The 27,997-nt window shown below is 39.4% G+C and overlaps 1 protein-coding gene across 1 annotated transcript; it reads left to right on the top strand.

Moving 5' to 3' along the window:
* Positions 1 to 27,889, top strand: LOC101429166 (interferon-gamma-inducible GTPase 10-like). Its single transcript, XM_004474118.2, has 2 exons — positions 1 to 197; positions 23,652 to 27,889. Exon 2 carries the CDS (start codon positions 23,673 to 23,675, stop codon positions 24,876 to 24,878), a length of 1,206 nt encoding a protein of 401 aa, XP_004474175.1. The 5' UTR covers positions 1 to 197; positions 23,652 to 23,672; the 3' UTR covers positions 24,879 to 27,889.
* Positions 27,890 to 27,997: the final 108 nt, after the last annotated feature.

Raw genomic sequence — 27,997 nt, 5'->3', positions numbered from 1 at the left:
ATGACAACCAACCCTTTTCTCTCTGTTGACCACAGGTGTCCTGGATATCACCTGTAAGAACAAGTCTAGGTCAGAGGGAGTTTTCTGTACTCTGTGCTGTAGGAATCTCTGGACCAGCCTCAGCATTTTGTGCAATCACAGTGGAAAGACTCAGAATTCAAATCTGACAACATATATCTCTTTTCTCTCAGAAGCTGGTAAGTGAGAAAACACTTTTTATTGAGTATAGATTTATAGAAGGATGAATACAACTGTATTTTGAGGGTGGGAGAGCTTGGAGTTTGATTTGTGATCAGGACACTTGAAAGGATGAGGGGTCAAATTGCTGAAGAATGTTTATAACCACCCAGAGAATTAGAGCAAATTGCATTCCTCTACACTGTAGAATGTTTGAGCATTAGACAGGTAGCAGGTGGGTAAGGGCAGAGGGAAGCAGACAAAGGAGTAGTTCAAAAATCAAGAGAGGAGTATAATAAGTATATCCAATGGCCATAAGTACCCTGTAGGAATATAAAGGAAGGAAGTATGGGGAGGGTGAGACTTGAGGAGAGTTGCATGATTGAATCTGAGGTCAGGGAAACCAAATGAGAAGGTACCCAGAAAGGGGGCACAGAGGGATACATGGAGCTACAAATTCAAAATCCTGTGGTAGGAACAGATACATACATTGGAGGAAAAGTGATGGAAGTGAAGCAATCTAGAGGGAGGGGAAGATGCAGAGTTGGAGGTGAATTCAGGTCAGGGAAGGCCTCTTGGAGTTAATTTTTCATCTGAGTTTGGCAGAAGCCTGTGGGAGGTTGTGAGTAGAGGAAATTGTGGTCTGACCGTGTTTTAGAAGACTGATTGGTGGCTATTTCAGACTGTGAAAAGACAAGTGCAGAAGTGGATCATGTCAGGGAGATTAACTGCATCATCGAAGGTAGAGATGATCATGGCTTGGACAAGGGCAGTAGTGGTTGAATAGATAGAAGTGGTTGGATTTGGATAGATGTGGAAGGTATAGTCACAGAATGCTAAAGTGGAGAGTGAGAGAAAAAAGATTGTGTGTATATTTCCATGCCTGTGGGAAGGCAGCATTGCTAGTCCATGGTGCAAGAGACCTGGGAGGAAGGGGCCTGGGAGGGAGTTAAGTTTTAGTCACATTCAATTAATCTAGATTGCTGAGGACAAACAAGTCAGAGGAGTGGAGTAAACAATGGGATAGTTGGGTCTGAAATTTAGGGAAAAGATCCAGTTTAGAGATATATATTTGTTAGTGTCCAGAATGTACTTGGTAATGGAGGACATGGGACAGGCTAAGATAACCAAGGAGTGAGTTTAGAGGGAATAGAATCAGTACTGGTGATGTAGAATTTGAGAAAGGTTCAATTATTTGTGTTTAGAAAGGCCAGGACTCAAGAATGATTTTGAGAAGGAAAAATGGTTCATTGATGGCTGGCCAGACTCGGGAGCTTTCTGTTTCAATCCCGAGCCCTGAACAAGACTTTTGAGTTTCTTTTATACAGAGAGGAAAGGTTAAATTGTCCTTTTGTTTCAGTTCTCAATAGGCTTGAATTAGCATATATATCTTCCACATCCTAGGTAAGACCCCGTCATGGACTTCACACATTCCAGATAAGCCTCTAGCCCACTTGACCTGCATTTTCTCTGAATATTTAAAGTTTATAGACTTTGCATTGTTAAACTGTTTCCTGGGACTGGAGTCGCTGCCGTGGTTACCAAGGGCAGGACTGCAGCCCCTTATCGTCCCACACCCACAAGCACAGACAGCTTAGGTTATCTATTGAGAGACAAAGAGCCTCCCATCCATAGTCCACATCATTCCCCCCTTATGTCAAAGTTTAACTTGCTAAGCTTTGGCATAATTATTGTTGGAGCTATGAGGTGGATGGCTGTTTCTTGTTTTGATTGATTAATTTACTTACTGATTTTCAGTGTAGCATCCAGGAGATTGTTCCCAAAAGTTTATAAATTTTTACTCCAGACAGTAGAATTCTGGGGCAGGGGCCCCCTGCAGTCACCCTGGTGCCTCTGGTGCCCACATAGATTTTCAGTCAGGCTCCAGATCCATCTATTAATTTTGTATTACCCTTAAAGAGTTTACTTACACCTTTAATTTTAAAGGGGTGCTGAAGGGAGATGATCTCTTTTCTGTAACTGCTTCCTGGTGGACATGGGCTGTGATCATTGCCTAGCAAGGTGTAAAATTCTATTTTATTTTACCTGGAGGAAGATGGATCTGACCTTCTGTACAAAGTTGGATGAAGTTTTCATATGGTTAATAAGATGTTCACTCTGAAAGAAACAAACTTAATTAAAAATTTGGAATACTCATTTTTAAAAGAGGACATTGGATTACAGAGGTAGACAAGGTTAGGTGCTTATAAAGATGGCACTCCTTTTTAAAAGCTTGTGGGAACAGTGTGTATATATATATATATATATATATATATATATATATATATATATATATATATGTACTTTTTCTAAGTTATTTATTTTTAGAGAGAAATTGCAATAGATACTTAGCTTTGTTTGAAGACACATTTCAAGCTGTTTAATGATTGGTACTCATGTGCTTTGTCAGATGCTCCTGGTGAACTGGCACCCTTTGGGCAATTGGTTTTATTCAGGATTAGTACACCAAGTTGGAAATTTTCTTAGTTTTTAGCTGTGGGAGTGATCAGAACTACAGAATAAAGGTATTTTTTACATTTTATTTTTAATTGTAGTTTTCGGTAATTTTGACTTGTTCAATAGGTGACTCATTATTAGCAAGCAAGCCTCATTTTTGCTACGCAAGCCTCATTTTTTCTACACAGTAGAGTACAGTAGAATAGTAAGTTGACTGAGCCTGGCTGAGACTGCCACCTTATTCTATAGACATGTTTATTAACTGTTTAGAAAATGAATTTACTAGGAATCTAACATGTCTAATATACTTTTGCACTTGATTCAAAATAGAAAAGATGTTACAATTATTAGGCATATATTTAGTACAGGATAAAAGTACAGCACTTAATATTAACTAATGTATTATTTAATGCATAAGGATTCAGAGTTGCAATTATTAGTTTTAAGTATCAGGTTTGTAACACTTTACATGTTATCTCTCCATGGGAGCAGGCCATAATGCCAATTGTGTTTAAGTTTTACTTACAGTATCCTGGTATCATGGCTCCATTTAGCATGTTCTTCACACAGTGAGCAAGTCGCAGCATTGTTGATCCTAGAGAGAGTTTCCAGTATTCTACCGGCCTGGTGCATAGTGCTCTCTGGCACTATGGAACAGTGCCAGTCTGGAGGCGATATCCATTGTACACTTGCCTGTACTGAGTAATCACTGGCTGCTGCAGGAGCTTGAAACTGCAACATAGTTTCCATAAACTTCAGGAGCAGAACCAGAGGCTGATATAGCAAATATTTTTAATTGAGGGGTCAGTGACCAGCCTAGCCAATAACTCACACGGAGAGGCAACTTGAAATGTATTCAAGGCCTGGTTTAAATGCACAAAAGAGTTTGACAATGTTAAAGTTTATTCCTTGTTTTTATATACATTTTAAACAATTTAGTGCAACACATCATATTAAGTGACTGTTTACTTATACAATTTTACCATGAAGATAATAGTAGGTATTTTACTTTAGTAATAGAGGTAAAAAATTATTTTTCATAGTTAAAATGAAAACAGAAGATTCCTAACAGAATCAAGATAATTTTTATTACCATTTATTTAAATATGCACCTTGTGGTAGCCTTCAGACAGTTTTATTAGCACGAAGTTATTTTTTGCAACCAATACTAATTCAAGTTTTTAGTTAACGATGACTTTTAGAACTAGAACTATTTAAACGTTTTCAGTTTGGAAGATGTTTTACAAACTTTTTGTAATTGACTATAACCACATTGACTTTACATTTAAATAAACTTAATAAATTATAATTACTAACCAAAGAAATTTACTTTATTTCTTTAAGAGAGCATATCTACAATTTTTTAGCTTAATTTTATTAACATGAACTTAAATTTTTATTACTTTAAAGATTTTACATATAATGTTAATTTAGTTTATAAGTTAACTATGGGAGATTATACTTAAGCTAAATAAAATTGAAACCATTATAGTTTATACAAGGAATGTTCTCTTTATATTTTTACAGGAAGCTAAAACTTTTTATTTGTTTAAGTTATGAAAATGAATATTTTTTTTAAAAAGCACATTGACTACCAGGTTTCAAAACACATTACACAATTACTTAATTCATTTAATCATAATCCGGGAAAGATCTCTCCATAGTTTTTATGGGCTTTTCTTTACTTACTGAAATTTGTCAACAGAGTCACTAATTACCTTTATTTTTGTTGGAAAGAAATCTGGAAGAAATTAAGGCTCACCAGATTGTGGAGAAGAAAAGAATTTATTCTCACTCTTGCAAGAAGGGGTACACAACCAGAAAATATGGCTGGTGCCCCGAACAAAGAAAAATAACAGACTTTATATACCTAAGCCTATCACACAAGCTCTTCCTCTGTTTCTCCATAGAGTGGGTACTTCAGAAGTTACAGCCTATATGAGAAGATCTAACTTTCCCACACAAAAGTCTGTGATTTAACCACTTCCTCCATCATATTCCAACCATTTTAGTTTTTACCTGTTCCCCTTTGTCAAATAAGGAATGGAATTTAGTGGTGAATTGGTATTGAATTAGTTAGCTCTTTCTTGGGCATCTTTTTATTGCCTATAGGACTGGCTTAAGCTGGTTTCCTTTGTTGCTGTTTAACCCAGGAGTGGGAGACTGAGGCAGTAGGCTGCCAGGTTACATTAATCAATATTTTCTTTCTTTATGTGAAAACTAAACTAATCTTTGTTTTTTACATTTTATGGCTGACAAAAGGTTTAAATTGGGAAATTACAGGGCAATCTGATTCTTAATTCCTTAGTTTAGTAGATAGGTTTAAGCTGCCACACCTAGTCTTGCTTTCAAAGCTCTTGCAAAGAGGCGACCCTTTTTCAATAGTTCCTACAGATTTATATATGACTTTTTCATCCTGCTTAGTCTAATTTGGGCTCCAATAATATTTATTCACATGTATAACTGCATATTTAATTTTTACCAATTTAAATAGAGCCCTTTTAGGAATTTTCACTTGTTAATTTGATATTACCATCCTGATGTATGAAGACATACACTGAGCAAATGGACAGAGACACAAATAGAGTTAGACAGAAACACAAATTATGTTACTTATAATTTGTATTATTTTATATACTGCTTAGCTTAATTTGGGGTCCAGAAATATATATTACTTATATAACTGCATATTTAATCTCAACAATTTGAGCAAATAGGCGGACATGAATAGTTTGACACAAAAACATAACTTTAGTTACTTAAAACTTTCATTTTTTACAAAATAAGTGTGACTGCAAAACATTTCAGACTCCTGAAACTTTTCTTAATTTGCACTATGACTGTGCAGTTTTACACTACAACCATGCAGTTTTACACAAGAATTTTGTTTCTTAACTAATGGCTTGTAACCAAAATGTTCCCAATGTTTTAACACAATTTTCTTTTGTTCTAGAACTTTATATTTTACCTTGAATTAAGCAGAATTTTGATAAGCAACAAGATTAATTCTATGTATATTTACTGAGGCTAGGCTTGAAGTAACCATAAATGAAGGTAAGATTAGTTTAGAATTTACACTTAGAATAGTAGTTTCAGGCTAAATTCACTCAGTTATAATTTCAGGGTTTTTTTTTGTTGTTGTTGTTTTATAATATAAATGATCTTAACTCTTACAGTTTTCATTAAGTTTTAATCTTAAGGTGAATTGGATACTTTTATTAATTAAGCTACAAGAATTTTATTAGTAACAATTCTGTGAAGTTCTGCCTTTTCCTAGTAATGGAACAAATTCTCATCTGCGAGTTATGCATTTAATTTACCAGCAAGAGAGTATTGGCGTTTAAAGATTCATTTTAAGGCTGAAAGAAAAGATGAGCACAAACCTTTTGTAGTAAGTAGAACACTTAGACTTTGTACTTTGAGATAAGATTTTTTGAGTTTCTTAGTAATGCTAATAGTTAACTGCTTGTTGCTGCTTGTCATGTAGACTGGGGTATATAGAGAGCCCCTTATAAACAATAAAGTTGTCTGATGAGTCTCTACTCACAGACCCCTGACCCCCCCAAAAAAAAAAAAAAAAGATTCATTTTAAACTACCTTTTTACTTTTTTTATCATGAATTCTTGGGCACCAGAAACTGATAAAAGCCAAACATAGATTGCAAAGTGGCATTTCATTCTTTTTTTCTTTTCCCTCCATAGTCTCACAACCCTGAAGTTCCCAGCCAGACCATTGAAAAGGGCTATCACATGATTAGAGGTCAATTGTTTCAAGCGATAGCCTCCTTTCTTCAGATTTTACAGTTCTAAAACATTCCAAAGTATTTATTTCTACAGTCTTACAGAAAGAGAGATTTAGAAAAGTAAAGAACCTGGGCAGAATGCAAATTGACACCTCAGGGAGGAACTTTACAGCATTTATTTTGATTCTGCTTTTCACTCCCTTTACTCCCCCCCTTTCCAGGCAGTCAGGGGCACAACAATCAAATAGGAATGCAGCTTATGAATAGAAGGTGTGGACTCACTGGAAAGGGGCAAGCCGCCCACCCCCCTTTCCAACTTTCTGGCAAAATGGGCAGACAGAACCTACTCAAATTCGGCACCTGTCCTTGGGACCCAGCCACCCTGACTGGGGCAGCCCCAACAAACTTGGGTGTGTGGCACAGACACAGATGCCCTGCAAGCCCTGGCAAAGGGACAGACCAGAGACAAGACGGCAGAGCATGCACAAACATCTAGACTCTGCAAACATCCAGACTCTTCAGTTTTGCCCTATAATCAATTCACCCCCTTGCCAATGGCAAGGGAGGGTTCCAGCTTAACTATATTCTACTTTACATAACCACACAACTCCAACACTAGCATTGAGCTGACACAGACAGAAGCACAAAGGTCACTAATCTGACTCACAAGTTCTATATATATATTTTTCCAGCATGGCTGCCCCTGCAGCCATCACAAACCTTAGAGAGAACACTTAACATTAACATTTGGCATAAAGCGAATTCATTCACAATTCAGCACCGTAACAAAAAATTCCAGCTAGACATTTTTCACTGTTTAACTTTACACCCAGACCAAGCTTCACTAGAAAAGCTGATCCATTTTCCTGTAACCAAGTTTTTAAAAAATCCAGACCAATTTCCAGGACATTAGGACTCAAACCTATGAACAGCCCTTTTTATTATAACTAAGCCTCCACTCCTTCAATGGATGTAAGACTAGTACAAGATTATAACATGCAGTTAGACAAACCCAAAACTCCAGGGTTTTTCCTGGTTTTTTTTTTTTTCCTTTTTCCAGACATAAAGAGAATGACTTCCCCCCAATTTTCTGGGGCTACTAGGGTTCTCTTGGGAGGTGATCAGCCTCCCTCTCCTAGCAATCAAAGCTAGGGCTTTCCAGACTGCTCACCCAGGTAGTCTAACCTTCTTCCATGTTCGGAGTTCTTTTTCATTCCCAGAATCCTTCTCTTCAGACTTTCCATTGCCCTCAATTTTCATTGGGAAGACTCTGGTGGAGCCCACATCTTTTCTGGATTAAACTTAATCCAGGGGCACCCAGAGTTGGGGTTCACCAGAGTCCTCCCAGCTTCCTCAGGGATTTGGAAGGGGCAGCAAAATGTTACAATCTCTGACCTTCATTTGAAATCCCAGAGAACCCCCAAAAAGTTTGTAGAATTTGAAAAAGGTTCAATTATTTGCAAATAGAAAGGCCAGGACTCAAGAATGATTTTGAGAAGGAAAAATGGTTTATTGATGGCTGGCCAGACTCGGGAGCTTTCTGTTTCAATCCCGAGCCCTGAACAAGACTTTTGAGTTTCTTTTATACAGAGAGGAAAGGTTAAATCGTCCTTTTGTTTCAATTCTCAATAGGCTTGAATTAGCATACATATCTTCCACATCCTAGGTAAACCCCCAGCGTGGACTTCACACATTCCAGATAAGCCTCTAGCCCATTTGGTTTGCATTTTCTCTGAATATTTAAAGTTTATATACTTTGCATTGTTAAACTGTTTCCTGGGACTGGAGTCACTGCCATGGTTACCAAGGGCAGGACTGCAGCCTCTTATTGTCCCACACCCACAAGTCACAGACAGCTTAGGTTATCTATTAAGAGACAAAAAGCCTCCCACATCACTGGGAAGAAGGACATCCCAAAGTTTAAAACTCACTATGGGAAGAAGTGTGTGCAAAATACTGGGTGGCGGGGACCGGGAGGGAGTGAGGGTTCAACAGTGAGCCCATAACACTAATGACTATGCTTGGGAGCTGATAAGCCTAAAATAAGAACAAGGCCTAGAGCAGCACTGTGCCTGGGAATTTCCTCCTGTCAGCCTTCATGTTACTCAAATGTGGCCAGTCTCGAAGCCAAACTCAGCATGTAAATGCAATGCCTTCCCCCCAGCGTGGGACATGACACCCGGGGATGAGTCTCCCTGGCACTGAGGGACCACTATCAACTACCAACTGATGATGCAACTGGAAAATGACCTCATACGGAAGGTTCAACGCGGATCAGCGGGATATCCCTGTCTACATAAAATAACATGACTTTAAAATGCTGTTTGACCTAATGTAAGGGGGAAATGGAAAGGAGAAATGAGTTTATATGGCTACGAGTCTCTAAAAAAGAGTCTGGAGGCTGTCAGAAGGATTGCCCTTATGCACAACTCAGCAGAGTCAGAGAGACAGATAAAGCAGATACAACCCCCAGATATCGGTTCCTTAGAGGGCTAAAGAGACCCATGGGAGTTATGGTCATGGCCGATGGGGTTAACTACCAGGTCAGATGGCCCCTCTTTGGAACTGGTGTTTATGTGTGATGAATCTGGACTCAGATGGGATCTCTCTTCATAAGACTTTCATGCTAATGTGCTGGAGGTTCAGTTAGTGTCGGGGTTTAAGATATATTTAGGGGATTTGAATCTCTGGACTGACAATGTGATAGCCAGGTCCTGAGCCTCAACAGACTCCAGCACCTACAATGTGACTTATTGGGCTCACCACACTCAGCTAAGATGGAGTTGAAGAAGGACAACCACCACACCATGGAGCCTAGAGTGATTACAACTGAAAGTGGGAGGATTGCATCCAGCATCCAGGTGGAATCTGAGCCTCCTCTTGACATAGAGGTGCAATGGACACAACCAATCCAATATCCACATAGAAAAGGTGGCATTGGATTGAGAAAAGTGGACATGATGGCTGATGGGTATGGGGAAAGGCAGGAAGAGATGAGAGGTGGAGGCGTCTTTGGGACATGGAGCTGCCCTGGATGGTGCTTCAGGGGCAATCACCGGACATTGTAAATCCTCACAGGGCCCACTGGATGGAATGGGGGAGAGTGTGGGCCATGGTGTGAACCGTTGACCATGGGGTGCGGGGGTGCCCAGAGATATACTTGCCAAATGCAATGGCTGTGTCATGATGATGGGCGGGAGTGTTGCTGAGGGGGGGGAGAGGTGGGGTGGGGGAGGTAGGGTTCAATGGGACCTCATATATATATATTTTTTATGTAATATTATTACAAAGTAAATAAAATAAAAAGAAAAAAGAAAAATAAATAAAACACCTTTTATTTGACTTATAAAAACAAAACAAAACAAAACAAACAAACAAACAAAATACTGGGTGGTTCCACCTCAGCTTTCCTGATTTTGTTAACAATAGATAATTCATCTGATTTTAATTTTCCTTTGAAATGAAATGGATTCTCATCACTCAATTATCTTTCCTTTTTATTGCTGTACTCTCACATTAAAATACATTTTTTTAGGTTTATTTATTTATTTATTTATTTTAATTTTATTCATTTTGTAAAAATATTACATTAAAAAAATATGAGGTCCCATTCAAACCCACAACCCCCACCCCACCACTCCCCGCAACACTCACTCCCATCATCATGACACATCCATTGCATTTGGTAAGTGCATCTCTGGGCATCTCTGCACCTCATGGTCAATGGTCCACACCATAGCCCATACTCTCCCACGTTCCATCCAGTGGGCCCTGGGAGGATTTACAATGTCTGGTGATTTTATGCTCTCTTCAGGGTGCATTCCCTGATGCTATGTGTAACAGAACACTAAAATGGGATCTTACTTTCCTGGTCACAATTGGCTGGGGCAAAACAAGAACTGTTACGCCATTTCCAGCTCATCAGTCAGTCTGAAATTTCAAATTAGTTTGTCAAGAATTACTTAGAAGGGTGTCAAAGTTCTTATATGTACAGAAGCTTTAAAAATGGTTGGTTTTAGGGGACTTTTGAAATGCAGAATTGGAGAAAATGTTAGTGTGCTGTGGTCCCCAAGGGGAAAGATGGAAGGTGCCACTCAAACTGAGGGCTTCAGCAGGAGCTCTAGGAGAGTAGTTGAAGAAGAGTTCAGTTAGTGGACACTGAACTGGAGACTGATGCAAGCCTGAGAAACCTAAAGGGTGAGAGTCAGGTCAGCAAGCTCTGCATGCAAGGGAAAGGAAATTGAAAGGGATGGAGCCTTTGCTGGGGAAAGGATAGTGGTGTATTTCTTCTGGATGTAAATTAGGCCCCAGGCAAGAGACAAAAGGTGTGGGTTCACTTCAATTCCCTTGTTTTAGGGCTATCTGGAGGGGACAGGAGTCTGGAGTGTGAATTCTGGGAGAGTAATGAGATGCATCTAAACCTTTGCTTAAGGGAATATACCTTCTAAGCCTCTGGACTGAAGATCACCCTGGGCACAGAGCAGATGGAAAAGGATGTTCTTAAGACTGCACAGGGCAAGATGGTGGCTGAGTGAACTTGCCTGGTAATGTCTCTGCAGGGGGCGGCTGGGCAGCGTTGAAGGCTCTTTGGGACCGCGCTGTTTCGGGGATTTTTGCTGGTTGGAAGGTGTCTAGACGCCGATTTGGTGGGAAGGTAACAGAGAGGATACGTCTATAATATATAAACGGAGGTCCCAGCTGGGCGCGGAAAGTTCCCTCCTTGGGTGGGCGGAGCCGCAGTATCGGATGCTGCTGCAGCTCGGGGAGCCACCGCAGCCAGGGTTTTTTTTTCCTTTTTTTTGGAGGCTCTGCGGTGCTGAGGAATTTGCGGGTCCTGGGCGGGCTGGTGAGGGGTTGATGGGACAGGACTCCTTTGCAGATTGATTTGGGGAGACAGACGGTGTTTTGTTGTGAAGCGGGGGACGTTTTGGTTGCGGACAGGGGTGGTAGCGCTTCCACCTGGAGCCCCATCCCCACAGGTCTGGCTGCCGATCTGCAACGGAATTGGATTTTTGGCAATAAGGGGACACAATTGGAAGATTGTTGCAGGGTGCAGTGAGGGAGGAGAACACATCGGGAAGCCGATTGGGGAATATTTTGCGAAGTTTGGGATTTCGGGTCTTAGAGTCTGTTTTCGGCGTTTCCAGCTGAAGCCCACCCCACCCGGCGGGGCTTGGGATCTGGGTCATTGAACTGGCTGTGGTGTAGAGGCACCCTCAAGTGGCCGTTGCGTGGGAGCACAGGGTGGGAGCTGTCCAAAGGCTGAAACCCTGAGGAGTAGGTGAATTGCAGGGTTCAGACATTAAATATAGAGTTTGCGGATCTGGCTTCCCACATGGGGCTGGCACCCAGCTACGGAGATTCCTGAGGGCTGTGTTGCACTGTGGGGCTCCTAAGCTTCCTGTTGACCAGATTTGAGGTTGCCAGGTCTGGGTCCCCTGGACTCTGGTGGTCCACACCCCAGACTCACACCTCTTGAGTCTTCAGTGTCTCAGACTTTCCACCCCTGAATCCAGCACGCCCTGGGGTCTAGCTGGGGTCCTTGAGTGCCCTGGACCTTAACGTTTGCATTTTATCTTTATTGGGACATATTGTTTTGTTTTTATTTTCATTTTATCTTATTTTTTACTCTTTTTGATGCCCTGATTGCTAATGTTGCATTATCCCCTAGTCTTTTCTCCTAGCATGTCCCCCAAAGTCCTTTTTTTATATAGTTATTTAGGGTTTTTTTCATTGTTGTTTTAGATAGTGTTGCAATTGTGGCTCGTGTATACCTATATTTCTCTTCCCCCTACCTGTTCCCCACCATTTGCCCACCCTCTTTTTCATTCTTCCTTTCTTCTCGTCTTTCTTTTTTTCTTTATTATTAGTTTTTCTTTTTCGGTTTTCTCTCTCCCTCTTGTCCCTCATTTTCCACTTATTTTATTTTAATTCAAGTATACAATAGGTGCTACAGGGAACACCTCACATTTGTTGGGTTTTCCCATCCTCCACTGCCTAATTTCTGTGTGAACTGATTTAGGCTACCTACACTATCCCCCTTCCCCTGCATCTTGATATCCGCTATCATCTACTGTCTCTCCTATATTCCACCCCCCACCTCCCGTTCTTTGATCCACAAAGTGTCTAACTCTTAATTTCTAATACCTTTGTTTTGTTTTCTGTCTGGTATCCACTCATGAAACTATTACCTTTCTTTTCTTTTTCCCTCTCTCATGAAAACAATAGCTTTGTAGCTCATACCATATTCCTCACATATTCAGTCATCTACCTCATAATAGGTACTCTACCTACAGCTATAACTCTACACAATCTACATGAATCTAACCTCCATCCTCCCAGATCTCATATTCTTGCTTTGTTAACATATATCACCAATACTACTCTACACTTTTTCCTTGCTTACACAATTGCCTTTCCCCAGCACTAATACTTTCCTTTAAAGTGAACTTAACCAGCAACAAGAAATTAGAATAAGAAGAACAAAGTGACAAAAAGAAGATATAACACTTATGCAAAAATAACAGCTAATTAATCTCCAAGACTAGACAAAGAAGCTAAGGAACTGATTAAACCCGTCAAGATAAAAGGATGACCAGAAAGCAACAAAAATCGACAAACCAAATCAGTAATCAGGAAAACATGGCTGAATCCAATCAACAAACTAAAAATCAGGAAGGGGAACAGAACTTCACACAAGCAATGAAAGATCTCAGAACATTTATCACCAACAAATTTGATGAAGTAATGAAAGAGGTTAACAACATGAAGACAACACTGGGAGGGGAAATTGCAGACATACGCAAAAACATAACAGACATGATGGGAATGAACACCACAGTTCAAGAAATCAAAAATACACTTGCAGCAAATATCAACAGACTAGAACAGGCAGAGCAGAGAATTAGTGATGTGGAAGACAGTACATCAGAAATCAAACAGATAGTAGAAGGGTCAATAAAAAGATAGAAAAAATCCAGCTAGGATTTAGGGACCTGAATGACAATGCAAAACGCTCAAATATATGTATTATAGGTATTCCAGAAGGAGAAGAGAAGGGAAAGGGGTCAGAAGGAGTGTTGCAGGAAATAATGGCTGAAAACTTCCCAAATCTACTGAAAGAGACAGACGTACATATCCAGGAAGCACAGCGCACTCCACTGGTCATAAACCCCAACAGGCCCACCCCAAGACATATACTCGTCAAATTATCCAATGCTCAACAGAAAGAGAAAATCCTAAAAGCAGCAAGAGAAAAGAAAACCATCACATACAAGGGAAGCTCCATAAGATTAAGTGCTGAATTTCTCATCTGAAACCATGGAGGAAAGGAGGCAGTGGTATGATATAGTCAAGGTACTAAAGGAAAAAAATTTCCAACCAAGAATACTATATCCACCTAAACTAACATTCAAACATGATGGAGAGTTCAAAATATTCGCAGATAAACAGAAACTGAAAGAGTATACCAACAAGAAACCTCCCCTTCAAGAAGTTCTAAAGGGAGTTCTGCAGGAAGAAAGGAAAAAAACAGGACAGGCAGAGTTGGAGGAGAGTATAAGAGCAACAAAAAAAGATAAACTAGAAGGGGAAAAAAAATACAAACAAAATATGACAAACACAAATCCAATAAAAATATGGCTAACACAAATAATTCCTTGAAAGTAATAACACTGAATGTCAATGGATTAAACTCACCTATCAAAAGATTCAGACTGGGACATTGGATAAGGAAATATGACCCATCCGTATGCTGTCTACAAGAGACACATCTTAGACCCAGAGACGCATGGACATTGAAAGTGAATGGCTGGAAATCAATCATACAAGCAAACAAAAACCAAAAAAAGGCAGGAGTAGCTATATTAATATCAGACAAAATAGACTTTAAATGTGAAACAATTGTGAGAGACAAAGAAGGATACTACATTTTAGTGAAAGGGAAAATCTGTCAAGAAGATCAACCAATCATAAATATTTATGCTCCTAACAAGGGTGCCTCTAAGTATGTAAGACAAACGCTGGAAAAACTAAGTGAAACAATAGATGCATCTACAATCATAGTGGGGGATTTTAATACAACACTATCTACTTTGGACAGAACATCTCAAAAGACAATCACTAAAAAAACAAAACATTTGAACAGTATATTACAGGAGCTAGAACTAATAGACATATATAGATCATTACACCCAAACACAGCAGGATATGCATTCTTCTCAAGCACACATGGATCATTCTCCAAGATAGACCATATGCTAGGCCACAAGAAAGGCTGAATGAATTCAGAAAGATTGAAATCATACAAAACAATATCTCTGAACACAGTGGAGTCAAGCTGGAAATTTGCAAGGGACAGAGGCCCAGGTTACACACCACAATTTGGAAATTAAACAGCACACTCTTAGAAAAACAGCGGGTCAAAGAGGAAATCTCAAAAGAAATCAATGACTACCTTGAAACAAATGATAATGATAAAACAATATACCAAAATTTATGGGATACAGCAAAAGCAGTACTGAGAGGGAAATTTACAGCCATAAATTCATATATCAAAAAAGAAGAAAGAGCAAAAATTGAAAAACTAACTGCACATTTGAAGGAATTAGAAAAACAACAACAAAGTGACACAACAGGAAGAAAAAGGGAGGAAATAACAAAGATAAGAGCAGAACTAAATGAAATAGAAAATAAGAAAGCACTTGAAAAGATAAACAAGACCAAGAGCTGGTTTTTTGAGAAGATCAATAAAATTGACAAACCTTTAGTGAGACTAACAAAGAAAAAAAGAGAGAAGATGCAAATACACAAAATAAGAAATGAGAAAGGCGATATCACCATTGACCCCACAGAAATAAAGACTATCATAAGAGGATACTTTGAAAAACTATATTCCAACAAAAAGGACAATTTAGAGGAAATGGACAAATTCCTAGAAACACATAAGCAACCCATATTGACGAAAGAAGAAATTGATGATCTTAACAAACCAATCACAAGCAGAGAGATAGAATCAGTCATTAAAAATCTCCCAACTAAGAAGAGCCTAGGGCCAGACGGCTTCACAGGTGAATTCTACAAAACATTCCGGAAAGAACTAACACCAATCCTGCTGAAACTATTCCAAAATATCGAAACAGGTGGAACATTGCCGAACTCCTTCTATGACGCCAACATTACCCTAGTACCAAAGCCAAACAAAGACACCACAAAAAAGGAAAATTACAGACCAATTTCTCTAATGAACCTAGATGCAAAAATACTTAACAAAATACTTGCTAATCGTATTCAACAACACATTAAACGAATTATACACCACGACCAAGTGGGATTTATTCCAGATATGCAAGGATGGTTCAACATAAGAAAATCAATCAACGTAATACACCATATAAACAGATTGAAGGAAAAAAATCACGTGATTATATCTATAGATGCAGAAAAAGCATTTGACAAAATACAGCACCCTTTCTTGATAAAAACACTCCAAAAGATTGGAATACAAGGAAATTTTTTGAACATGATAAAGAGTATATACGAAAAACCTACAGCCAACATTGTTTACAATGGAGAAATCCTAAAATCCTTCCCTCTAAACTCAGGAACAAGACAAGGATGCCCATTGTCTCCACTCCTATTTAACATTGTCTTAGAAGTACTTGCTCTAGCACTGAGGCAAAAACCAGATATAAAAGGCATTCAGATTGGAAAGGAAGAAGTCAAAATTTCATTATTTGCAGATGACATGATCCTATACGTAGAAAACCCTGAGAGATCTACAACAAAGCTTCTAGAACTCATAAATGAGTTTAGTAAAGTTGCAGGTTATAAGATCAATGCGCAAAAATCAGTAGCATTTCTGTACACCAATAATGAGCAAGATCAGGAGGAAATCAAGAAACAAATACCATTCACAATAGAAAATAAAAAAATCAAATACTTAGGAATAAATTTAACTAAAGAGGTAAAAACTTATACACCGAGAACTATACAAGACTGTTCAAGGAAACTAAAGAAGACCTAAATAAATGGAAGAATATTCCTTGTTCATGGATAGGAAGACTGAATATTATCAAGATGTCTATCCTACCAAAACTGATCTACACATTCAATGCATCCCAATAAAAATCAACACAGCCTTCTTTAAGGAACTAGAAAAACTAACTATGAAATTTATTTGGAAAGGAAAGAGACCCCGAATAGCCAAAGACATACTGAAAAAGAAAAACGAAATTGGAGGAATCACACTACCTGACTTCAAATCACACTACAGAGCTACAGTAGTGAAAACAGCATGGTATTGGCATAAGGAGAGACACACAGACCAATGGAATCGAATTGAAAGCTCTGATATAGAACCTCACATATACAGCCCTATAATATTCGATAAAGCCACCAAACCCTCTCAACTGGGAGTGAGGGCCTATTCAACAAATGGTGCCTGGAGAACTGGATATCCATATGTAGAAGAATGAAAGAGGATTACCATCTCACACCTTATACAAAGATCAACTCAAGATGGATCAAAGACCTAAATATAAGAGCCAAGACCATAAAAACCTTGGAAAGCAGTGTAGGGAAACATCTACAGGACCTTGTGATAGGAAATGGCTTCATGAATATCACACCAAAAGCACGAGCAGCAAAAGAACTAATAGATAAATGGGACTTCCTCAAAATTAAAGCCTTCTGCACCTCAAAGGAGTTTGTCAAGAAAGTAAAAAGGGAGTCCACACAGTGGGAGAAAATATTTGGCAACCATATATCTGATAAGAAACTTATAACTTGCATATATAAAGAACTCCTATATTTTGAAAATAAAAAGATAAACAACCCATTTATAAAATGGGAAAAAGATTTAAACAGACACTTCTCCAAAGAAGAAATACAAATGGCTAAAAAGCACATGAAAAAATGCTCCAAATCTCTAGCTATCAGGGAAATGCCAATCAAAACTACAATGAGATACCATCTTACTCCCATAAGATTGGCAGCTGTGAAAAAAACAGAAGAATACAAATGCTGGAGAGGATGTGAAGGAAGGGGAACACTCATCCACTGCTGGTGGGAATGTAGAAGGATCCAACCATTCTGGAGGACAGTTTGGTGGTTTCTCAAAAAGCTAACCATAGATTTGCCATATGATCCAACAATACCACTGCTGTGTATATACCCAGCAGAACTGAAAACAAGGACACAAACCGATATATGTACACCACTGTTCATAGCAGCATTGTTCACTATCACCAAAAGTTGGAATCAACCCAAATGCCCATCAACAGATGAGTGGATCAATAAAATGTGGTATATACACACAATGGAATACTACTCAGCTGTAAGATCCAATACACTACAAACACACGTGATAACATGGATGAATCTTGAGAACCTTATGTTAAGTGAAGCAACACTGGCATTGAAGGACAAATACTACATGACCTCAATGATATGAAATAAACAAGCTGCCTCAGAGAGCTAGAGAGACTGAACGATAGGCTTACAGGTGGAATTTATGATGAGCTGGTGGTAAGTATGGACACAAAGAAGAGATAAAAGGGGGGCAAGGAGTTGCCTTTGGGTGGGGCTTTGCGGGTTTGAGGGGGGCTGGAGATGGGCAGATGGGTAATATTGCCCAAAAAGTGGGGGGAGGGAGGGGTAGCATACAAACACAGGAGAGTGTCAGGTGTTGGTTGAGAGTAAAATGCTGAGAAAATCGTATCAAAATATAATTAAGAGGGTTACCTGTTTAGGATGCTCAGAAGGGATGGTCCAATGCGGGACGGGCTCCTGGGGAATGTATGAATGCTCATTTTGCCAGAGTGGGTGATACCATTGGGTAGAGACCCAAGCAGTGAGAGTGGGGGTGGACCCACATCCTGGGGAGGACTAATGCCATCAAATAGAGGGATCTGTATCTCTCGAGAGAAAGGGTGGCTCCCAGGGCATTGGGGCAGCTGAGCAAGTTAGGACCTGAACACTGTTGCAAGTATCTCTGGACGTCGCTCCTTGGGAAACGGAGGTTGGCCGTCACTGTGGGCACCAAGGGGATGGGAAAATGGATGTTAAATGCGTGAAACCAAGGTAAATGTGGGATAAGAGAGGAGTTTCGTGAGAGTACACAAGGATGGATATAAAATATGTAATATTACATCATAAACATATAGGGGATGACAGAATGATAATATAAACCATAATGTAAAACATAGGATAATTAAAAATGTTTGAAAACTGCGTGTCCTAAAGTATGCACCACAATGTAAGCACAGATGTCACCTGGTTTGAAAGCTATTGTCTCAGACATGTTGTGAATAGGTTGTAAGAGTATCGCTGTGGAAGGGAAAAGGTTTTGTGGTGGATGTGTGGGAGTGCTGTATATTGCATACATGAATTGCTATGGTCTAGGGCTCTTGTGAAGAGAAGTTCAATAATTAGGGGAAAAAAAAAAGGAAAACAAAAAGATAGGATGTAGAATTTTTCCAAGTCAACACATATTCTATATCTAACCTTTAAACCCATTGCTATATCCCATTTTGCTAGTAAGAGATCCTGACATGATATTGGGGCTTCAATATTCAGGAAGTTCTGGATCCCAGAGTGGTCCAACAATGGCAGCGGAGGAATACTGGTATAGGATACTATTGACAGGGGATATATGGCTGACAGGGAGCTATACAGGGCATATGTCCAGGGTGCATGGTAATGTTTGGATATACTCATAGTGGCAACAATTAAAAACTAAAGCTGGGGGGGTACTGGGTCCCTGGCTGGGGGTGCTGTGCCGTGGTCCCTAGGGGAGCAGCAGCAGTCCCTCAAGTGCAGCGGCAAGGACCGAGAAGGAATGAGAGTCCAACAGTGAGCCCCTGATACTAATGACTATGCTTGTGAGCCGATATGCCTGAAATAAGAACAAGGCCTAGAGCAGCACTGTGCCTGGGAATTTCCTCCTGACAGCCTTCATGTTACTCAAATGTGGCCAGTCTCGAAGCCTAACTCAGCATCTAAATGCAATGCCTTCCCCCCAGCGTGGGACATGACACCCAGGGATGAGCCTCCCTGGCACCGAGGGATCACTATCAACTAACAACTGATAATGCAACTGGAAAATGACCTTGAATTGAAGGTTCGATGTGGATCAGTAGAATATCCCTGTCTACATGGAATAATATGACTTTAAAATGCTGTTTGATCTAATGTAAGTGGGAAATAGAAAGGAGAAATGAGTTTATATGGCTATGAGTCTCTAAAACAAAAAGAGTCTAGAGGCTGTCAGAAGGATTGCCCTTATGCACAACTGAGCAGAGTCTAAGAGACAGATAAAGTAGATACAATCCCCAGGTATTGGTTCCTTTGAGGGCTAAAGGGACCCACAGGTTCTATGGTCATGGCAGATAGGGTTCACTGCCATGTCAGATGGCCCTTCTTTGGAGCTGGTGTTTCTGCGTGATGAAACTGGACCCATAGGGGATCTCTTTTCATAAGATTATCATGCTACTTTACTGGAATTGTAGTGGGTATTGGGTTTTAAGATATATTTAGGGGATTGAATCTTTTTACTGACAATATGATAGCCAGGCCCTGAGCCTCAGCAGACTCCAGCTCCTACAATCTGATTTATTGGACGCACCTCACTCAGCTAAGATGGAGCTGAAGAAGGACAACCACCACACCATGGAGCCTAGAGTGCCTACAACTGAAAGCAGGAGGATTGCATCCAGTAACCATGTGGAATCTGAGCCTCCTCTTGACATAGAGGTGCAACGGACACAACCAATCCAAGGACCACACAGAAATGGTGGCATTGGAGTGGGAAAAGTGGACATGGTGGCTGATGGTTATGGGGAATGGCAGGAAGAGATGAGATGTGGAGGTGCCTTTGGGACTTGGAGTTGCCCTGGATGGTGCTTCAGGGGCAATCACCGGACATTGTAAATCCTCCCAGGGCTCACTGGATGGAATGGGGGAGAGTGTGGGCCATGATGTGGACCAATGACCATGAGGTACAGAGATACCCAGAGATGTACTTACCAAATGCAATGGATGTGTCATGATGATGGGAGTGAGTGTTGCTGGGGGAGGGGAGGGGTGCGGTGGGGGTGGTGGGGTTGAATGGGACCTCATTTTTTTTAATGTAATATTTTTACAAAATCAATAAAAAAAAAAGAATTGTGGTGGATGGTGCAGATGCAAGTGTGTCCTTTGTTTGCTAGAGCAAATGTACATCACTATTGTAGGATAGTGAGAATGTGGAGAAGTATGGGAAAAATACAACTGAAGTGACCTATAGATTGTGGTTAGTAGTAATAACATATATTCTTGCATCTGTGCCAAAGATGTACTTTACTGATAATGGGGCAGTATGGAAAATGTGTGCCAAATGTACTCTATGGACATGGTAACAATCAGATGATATCTTATTTGTAACAAAATTCCACCACAGTGTGGTGTGTTGATAGAGGGGTGTTGTTTGGGAATCCTGCACATGTGCATGATTGTTTTATAAGTTTACAACTTTTGTTATAAAAAATATATTAAAAATAATAATAGGGTGGGTTGGGGGAAAATACACCAAATGTAAAATAAGGACTATAATTAGTAGTTAAGATTTTGACTATTCTTTCATAATTTGTAACAAATGTCTCACAACAATGCAAGGTGTTGGTGGGGGGTTGATGTATGGGACCCCTGCATGATTTTATGCATGTTTGCTTTGTAAGTTCACAACTTTTACTATGCACTCATTGCTTATATTTTTTTCATATAGAAATTATATAAAGGTAATAATAATAATAGGGTGGGTTTGGGGAAAATACTTCTGTTAGTAGTAATATTTCGAAAATGCTCTTTAATCATTAGTTTAAAATGTTTAGCATCAGTGCAAGGTATTGGTGGTAGGGTGAGGTGTGACAGCCCTGGATGATGGTACATATGTTTGTTTTGTAAGTTCACAACTATTACTATATACTTATTGTTTATGTATATTTATGTATGAGTGATATACTTCAATAAATTTTTTAAAAGAAAAAAAGACTGCACAGGTTGCCTCTGCTCCTTAGAGTTCCCAAATGGGTGTATATTTGTCAAGGCCTCGAGGTTCTCTATTAAACCACTTCACTTTCCTGTATGAGCCCCTGGATTGACTGGTTGTTCTCTGCCAAGAAATGACATTTCCTATTGTCTTCTATTTTACCTTTTGTTATGAAGCTCAACTTAAAAATACTTCACTCCTGATGACTCCCTGCAGAGGGCATACTCTCCTAAGGAAGCTCATGATGATTTCTGCAATGTGAACTCAGTGTAATTGACACAACATTTCCATAAGCCACTGAACCCGTGATTTCAAAGTCTCTCATATAGTGTGGAATCAAGACTTAGCTCTAGGCAATACAATAAGATTGAAAACAGTTTTCATAAACAAAGTGAATCACCGTTAAAAGAGCTCATGTAAGGCCTCATGTTACATTTACCATTTTTGGTTCCAAGGCAGTCACAATTTTAGTTAGAATTTTCAAGTGAATTCAAAGCATTTCTCATCACCAGTATCACCCTTGCACACTCATAATTTTTTGTGATCTATATATCTTCAAAAAATACAATTAAATAAAAAAAATTGAAAAATGAGAAAAAAAAAAAAGAGCTAAGCATCCGTTCAGATCCCCTGAAAGAGTAGAATTGGTCAACAATTAAGAGAGCCTCATTAGAATATGACATGTTTATATATCAATTAAGGTTAATTAACAAAGAAAAGGAACAAAATCCAGTGTTCAAACCCTCTTATTTCAGAACAATGACCGATTACTACTGATGAAGGTATGGGTCAGTTTCCTGCTTCATGCTGTTCTCCTGATTTTCTTTTGACCACAAGAGACCCTCTTCATCTACTGGGACAAGAATAGTCAGGTTGAGCTAAGCCTCTCCTTTGAGGATTTCTCTCTCAGGCTCTGCTGACTGTTTGTGAGGTGAAAAATCCTTGGGCATGAGGTGGGCTTGGGCATCCCTTAATGGCAGCAGGATGTTTTTCATACTGGGATGGCACAGTTCATCAGGTCCTGAAGGGGATTTTCCTGAGGCTGTGGAGGGGTAGACTTAAAACTCTTATTTTTTTTTTTTTTTATCATTAGCTAAATTGTCTTACTGCATTTGTTACAATAAATCCAATTTCTTTACCTAAAAGTAAAAATATTTTAAAGTTTATATGAGGTAATAAAAATTGTCCATAGGAAAGTTTGGGTGGAAAAATGATGCATCAAATTAGGTCTTTTCTTTTTTAAGATATATTTATTTATTTCTCCTTCCCGCCCCCACGCCGGTTTTCTGTTCTCTGTGTCTATTTGCTGTGTCTTCTTCTTTGCCAACTTCTGTTGTCAGCAGCACAGGAATCTGTGTCTCTTTTTGTTGCATCATCTTGTGTGTCAGCTCTCCGTATGTGTGGCGCCATTCCTGGGCATGGGGCTCCCCTACGCGGGGGACACCCCTGCGTGGCACGGCACTCCTTGCGCGCATCAGGACTGCGCATGGGCCAGCTCCACACGGGTCAAGGAGGTCCGGGGTTTGAACCGCAGACCTCCCATGTGGTAGGCGGACGCCCTAACCACTGGGCCAAGTCCGCTTCCCATCAAATTAGGTCTTGAATAACTGAGAGTTCCTTCAATACATGGCCATTCCAGGGGAGAGAAGCAGCCTGTGGTAAATAGAGATTTTTAAAATTTAATTATTTTTATAAGAGATGGCATGCCTTTATAGAACAATCATGCATAAAATACAAAATTCTCATTATGCCACCCTATTATTAACACCTTGCATTTGGAATGGTACATTTGTTGCAATTGAAGAAAGCACATTTTTATAATTGTACTATAAACTGCAGTACATTGCATAATTAGGATTCACGGTGAAGTATGTTTCTTGTATTTTATTTAATTTTATATTATTTCCAATAATACAACCTAGTATTTTCCCTTTTAACTACATTCAAAAATACGCTTTGGTGTAGTTAATTATGTTCACAAGTTTGGGCTCCCATGACAACCATCCAAATCCAAGATATTTACATCATTCCAATTAGGAATTCTGTACATTTTAAGCCTTAACTCCACATTGTTAAAGAGGGGATTTTACACCCAGGGAAGACATCCAAGCCAAGATCCTCAATAGAAAGTGACAATGCTCAGGAGAATACTGCAGACTAGAGCTGAGGCTCTGCTTTCACATAACAGCAGATCTCAAGTTCTCAACTTAGCATGCTAACTCTTTGGCCATCCCTCTTTAATCTCTGCAGCACCTTCTACAGCTCTCAACAATGGGTCTGTCACTCTCCTCCACATCCTCTCAGCCAGAGACTCCTTATTCAGCCGCCTTTGATGAGTTTGTTAAAAACGTCAAGATGAGCAGTAAAATCCTTTCAGAGAATGACATCGCTTCGATTCAAGCAGCCTTGGACAAAAGGAACATATCGAAGGCATTTTCTGCCATTAATGATGCATTGAAAGACATTGAGAATAGCCCACTGAGCATTGCTGTGACAGGGGACTCCGGGGCAGGAAAATCCAGTTTCATCAATACCCTGAGAAGAGTTGGGAGTGAAGAACCAGGTGCAGCTGAAGTTGGGCCAGTAGAGACGACAATGGAAAGAAAGAAATACCAAACACATAATTATCTGCAGCAAGTGAAGTTTGATGAGTATGACTTCTTTATTATCATTTCTGCCACACGCTTCACTGTAAATGATGTTAACCTGGCTAAAGCAATTGAGGACATGAAGAAAAACTTCTACTTTGTTCGAACCAAAATAGATATTGATATACAAAAGGAAGAAAAGTGTAAACCCCACACCTTTGATAAGCAGAAAATTCTGAAAAAGATTAGAGACAATTGTCAGAACAGTCTGCTAGAGGCCAAAGTGAAGGAGCCTAAAGTCTTCTTAGTCTCCAACATGAATGTTTCTGACTATGATTTTGAAAAGCTAGAGACTACCCTTCTTAGTGAGCTTCCAGCTCACAAGCGTTACATCTTTATGCTCACCCTGCCCAATGTTACTGAGGTTGTAATTGACAAGAAGAGGGAGATGCTGCAACAGAAGGTCTGGTTGGAGGCTTTAAAAGAGGGACTAAAAACTGCACTTCCTTTCAATGGCTTATTCAGTGATAGTGAGTTGAAGATGATGGAGAAGACCTTAATCCACTATAGGTCTTACTTTGGATTAAGTGATGCATGCCTCAATGATATGGCTAAGGATTTGCACGTGTCAGTGGAACAACTCAAGGCATGCATTAAGTCTCCCCATTTGTTGTCAGTTCAGAACAGCAATGAGTCCTTACAGGCAAAACTGTTGAAATATATTGAGAAATTTGTCCTAGGTGGTGGGGGACTTATTCCCACTGCTTTTTACTTTACAAAAGCCTTCTATTGGAAAACTTATTTTCTTGATATTGTCGCAAATGATGCTAAAGTGCTCCTTAAAAAAGAAGAGCTTTTCAAGAAAAAGGTGGATACTGTGCAGCTCTAACAGCTCTGCATATTGGGAATCAAAGTGGGAAAAGTGAGGCACCTGACCCTAATTCTTCCTGGTGATGGCATTGCTTTGGACACTGTACTGAAGAATTCCTCTAAACAGCCCTGTCCCCTGTCTGCATGGAGCAACACAAACATTTATTAGTTGCCACTTTGGGATCAACCTCCACCTCAGAGACATTATTTGAGAAGACTGATGATCAGTCAAAAAGATTCACTTATATCAAATCTCCATGGGGAAATTAAAGGAAGGGAATTTGATGTAATTTTTCAGCCATAGAGGGAATGAAGTTCTGATGCATGCAATAAAATGGAAGAGTTCTGAAGTCACACTGTTTAATGAAATAAGCCAGGCACAAAATGACAATTATTCCAGAATTTCACTTACATTAAATAAGCAGGATATGCAAATATGTAATGTCAAAACTAGAATACTAGTTATAATGTGTCAGGTAGGAAGTAGGGAAAAGGAAATTAATGTTTAAATGGCACAGAGTTTTTGTTTAAGGTGATGAAAAATATTGCTATGGATGATGGTGATGAAGGCAAACTTTGGAGAATATAATTAGCACCATTCAATTACATATTTGGAAGGGCATAAAATGGTAATTTTTAAGTTGTAGAAAAGTACCACCCCAATGCAAAATGTTAATAATAAAAGGGTTTGGGAGTTGGGGATATATGGGGGAAAAAACCTGTTTGAGAGTTGGGCATATATGGAAATAATCATTGCTGTATGATTATTCTGTAAAACTACAACTGTTCTAATGAAAAGAAATTTTTATTTGCCATCCATCCATTCTCTAGTCTTCCCCTAGTCAGTCATTTCTTCCTTTCTTTTTTCTTCTCTCCAGTGCTTCACACTTCCATATCTCCTTGCTTAAGATGTCTAAAACCATCGTGCATGATGAGATTCTCACTTGTAATTATTGAGCACACAAGAAACACAATAGGTTTGGTCATTTACAGGCAGGGTTATCTTGAATAAATTATAAATTCTCAAGAACCTCTTATTTTTAATTAGCAACAATTGTAATACTTCTTTTCTTCAATTCTGGGAAGTAGACAGTTTATTCATTCTGTCAATGTGATGTCCCCTTCATGAAGTGGAACATAGTGAATAAGCACAGCAAAATTTACTGGGATATTTTGTTTTGCTTTCCAACTTGAAATCAATATGAAATCTCTTTTAAAATCAATGCTGAGTAGTGAGAACATTCTCACGGTGACAAAAATATGTCCACGACTGGCCTTATTGCTGTTTAAAATAGGGACAAATTGGTGTGCTCAATACCTGGCACCTAGATGGTGCTCAATTTTGTATATGTATCAAGAGTATTCATTCCTCTTAGTTAGGCCAGTGAAAAATTATTGGGAAATGTGGGAAAGAGCAGAGTATTACTGAGAAATGGGAGAGAGGGACAGAAATGTGCACCAAGATCTGATAGTTCATTTTGATATCCCCATTCAAATGATTCCTGTGCTCTTTCCCAAAATTATGGTCTTGTTGAAAATGTCCATTTGAAAAAGTTATTGTTCAAAAGAATAAAGAGGAGGACACAGAGTTGAGCAAAATCTTTCATTATGGTGCTGTGAGGAGAACCAGTGTAGGAAGTTCATCGGGAACACCATATTAGAATTCTAGGTGTATTTCAGCTGTTATCACCAATGGCTTCAGGAGGCAAAGCCATGAAGAAGTTCATGATGGAGTGATTAGAGGTGATCCTTAACACAAGCCTCCAATTCTCCTTTCCATACATTTAGACTCTGTACCCACTCTTCGATGTTAAGTAGTCTGCCCATCTCCATCACCCTTTCAACCCAACCCTCTAGGCTGAGCTAAAATACCTATCATCAGGAAAGCATTTTCTGGCCACATTTTCCAACAATGACTGTATTGTGGGCTTCCATTTATCTAAAATGTAAATATATAAATCAATTTATAGGGAAACGGACTTTGGCCCAGTGGTTAGGGCGTCCATCTACCACATGGGAGGTCCGCGGTTCAAGCCCCGGGCCTCCTTGACCCGTGTGGAGCTGGCCCATGCGCAGTGCTGATGCGCGCAAGGAGTGCCGTGCTACACAGGGGTGTCCCCCGCGTAGGGGAGCCCACACACAAGGAGTGCACCCATAAGGAGAGCCGCCCAGCGCGAAGGAAGGAGCAGCCTGCCGAGGAGGAATGGAGCCGCCCACACTTCCCGTGCCGCTGACGACAACAGAAGCGGACAGAGAAACAAGACACAGCAAAAAGACACAGAAAACAGACAACCGGGGGAGGGGAGGGGAATTAAATAAATAAAAATAAATCTTTAAAAATAAATAAATAAATAAATAAATTTATAAAGATGCAATGAGATTAGTAGTTATATACATATGAGGAAGGAATGCTAAGGGGTTCAAAGTCTTCTTTTTCAGAGTAATGAAATTGTTCTAAAATTTTTGAGATGATGAATGTACAAGATTGTTATTATACTAAAAGCCATTGATTATATGTTTTGTCTAGAATAGCCAGAAACAGCAGTTTTGTACAGTAAGGGAAGCATAGAAAGACTGAGAGGTGAGGAATTTTAAAATCTGTGTTTCTGTTTTTTGTTCAGTATTACCATTAAAATAATGGAAATATTCTAATAATAATTGAAATAATGAACACAAAACTAGATGATTATACCAAATAATTGATTGTATTCTTTGAGTTAATTGTATGCTTTATTAATATGTATCAATCGAATGATTTGTTAAGGGAAAAAAAAAACATGACTGAGATGAGTATTCCTGGTCTTTGTTTCTCTAGCATCCTTTGACCATGTCTGATGCATGCGACACTTACCCAAGGGCATTCCCAGGGGCTTTCTTATTCTTTGGTATGTCCTGGGATTTGACCTGCTTTGAGAATGTTTGGTGTCATCTCACAACAGAAAAAGTCTATCTTGAATAATTTTCATTTCCAACCATGTCGTTTCCTGCGTCTGATTTAGTGCTGAACTTTGTTATCACTTATCTGAATCCCACCTCCAACACATTCATTGCATGGTGTTCAGAGCCTGTGTTCTTCTCTCAACACTTCCTCCAAAGTATTTGTTAAGATAAATCAATAAGAAAACATATTTAAGTCCC

The sequence above is a fragment of the Dasypus novemcinctus genome, chromosome 2 (genome assembly GCF_030445035.2).
Source record: "Dasypus novemcinctus isolate mDasNov1 chromosome 2, mDasNov1.1.hap2, whole genome shotgun sequence".
Lineage (NCBI taxonomy): Eukaryota > Metazoa > Chordata > Mammalia > Cingulata > Dasypodidae > Dasypus > Dasypus novemcinctus.
This window is presented reverse-complemented; position numbering and strand designations above follow the sequence as displayed.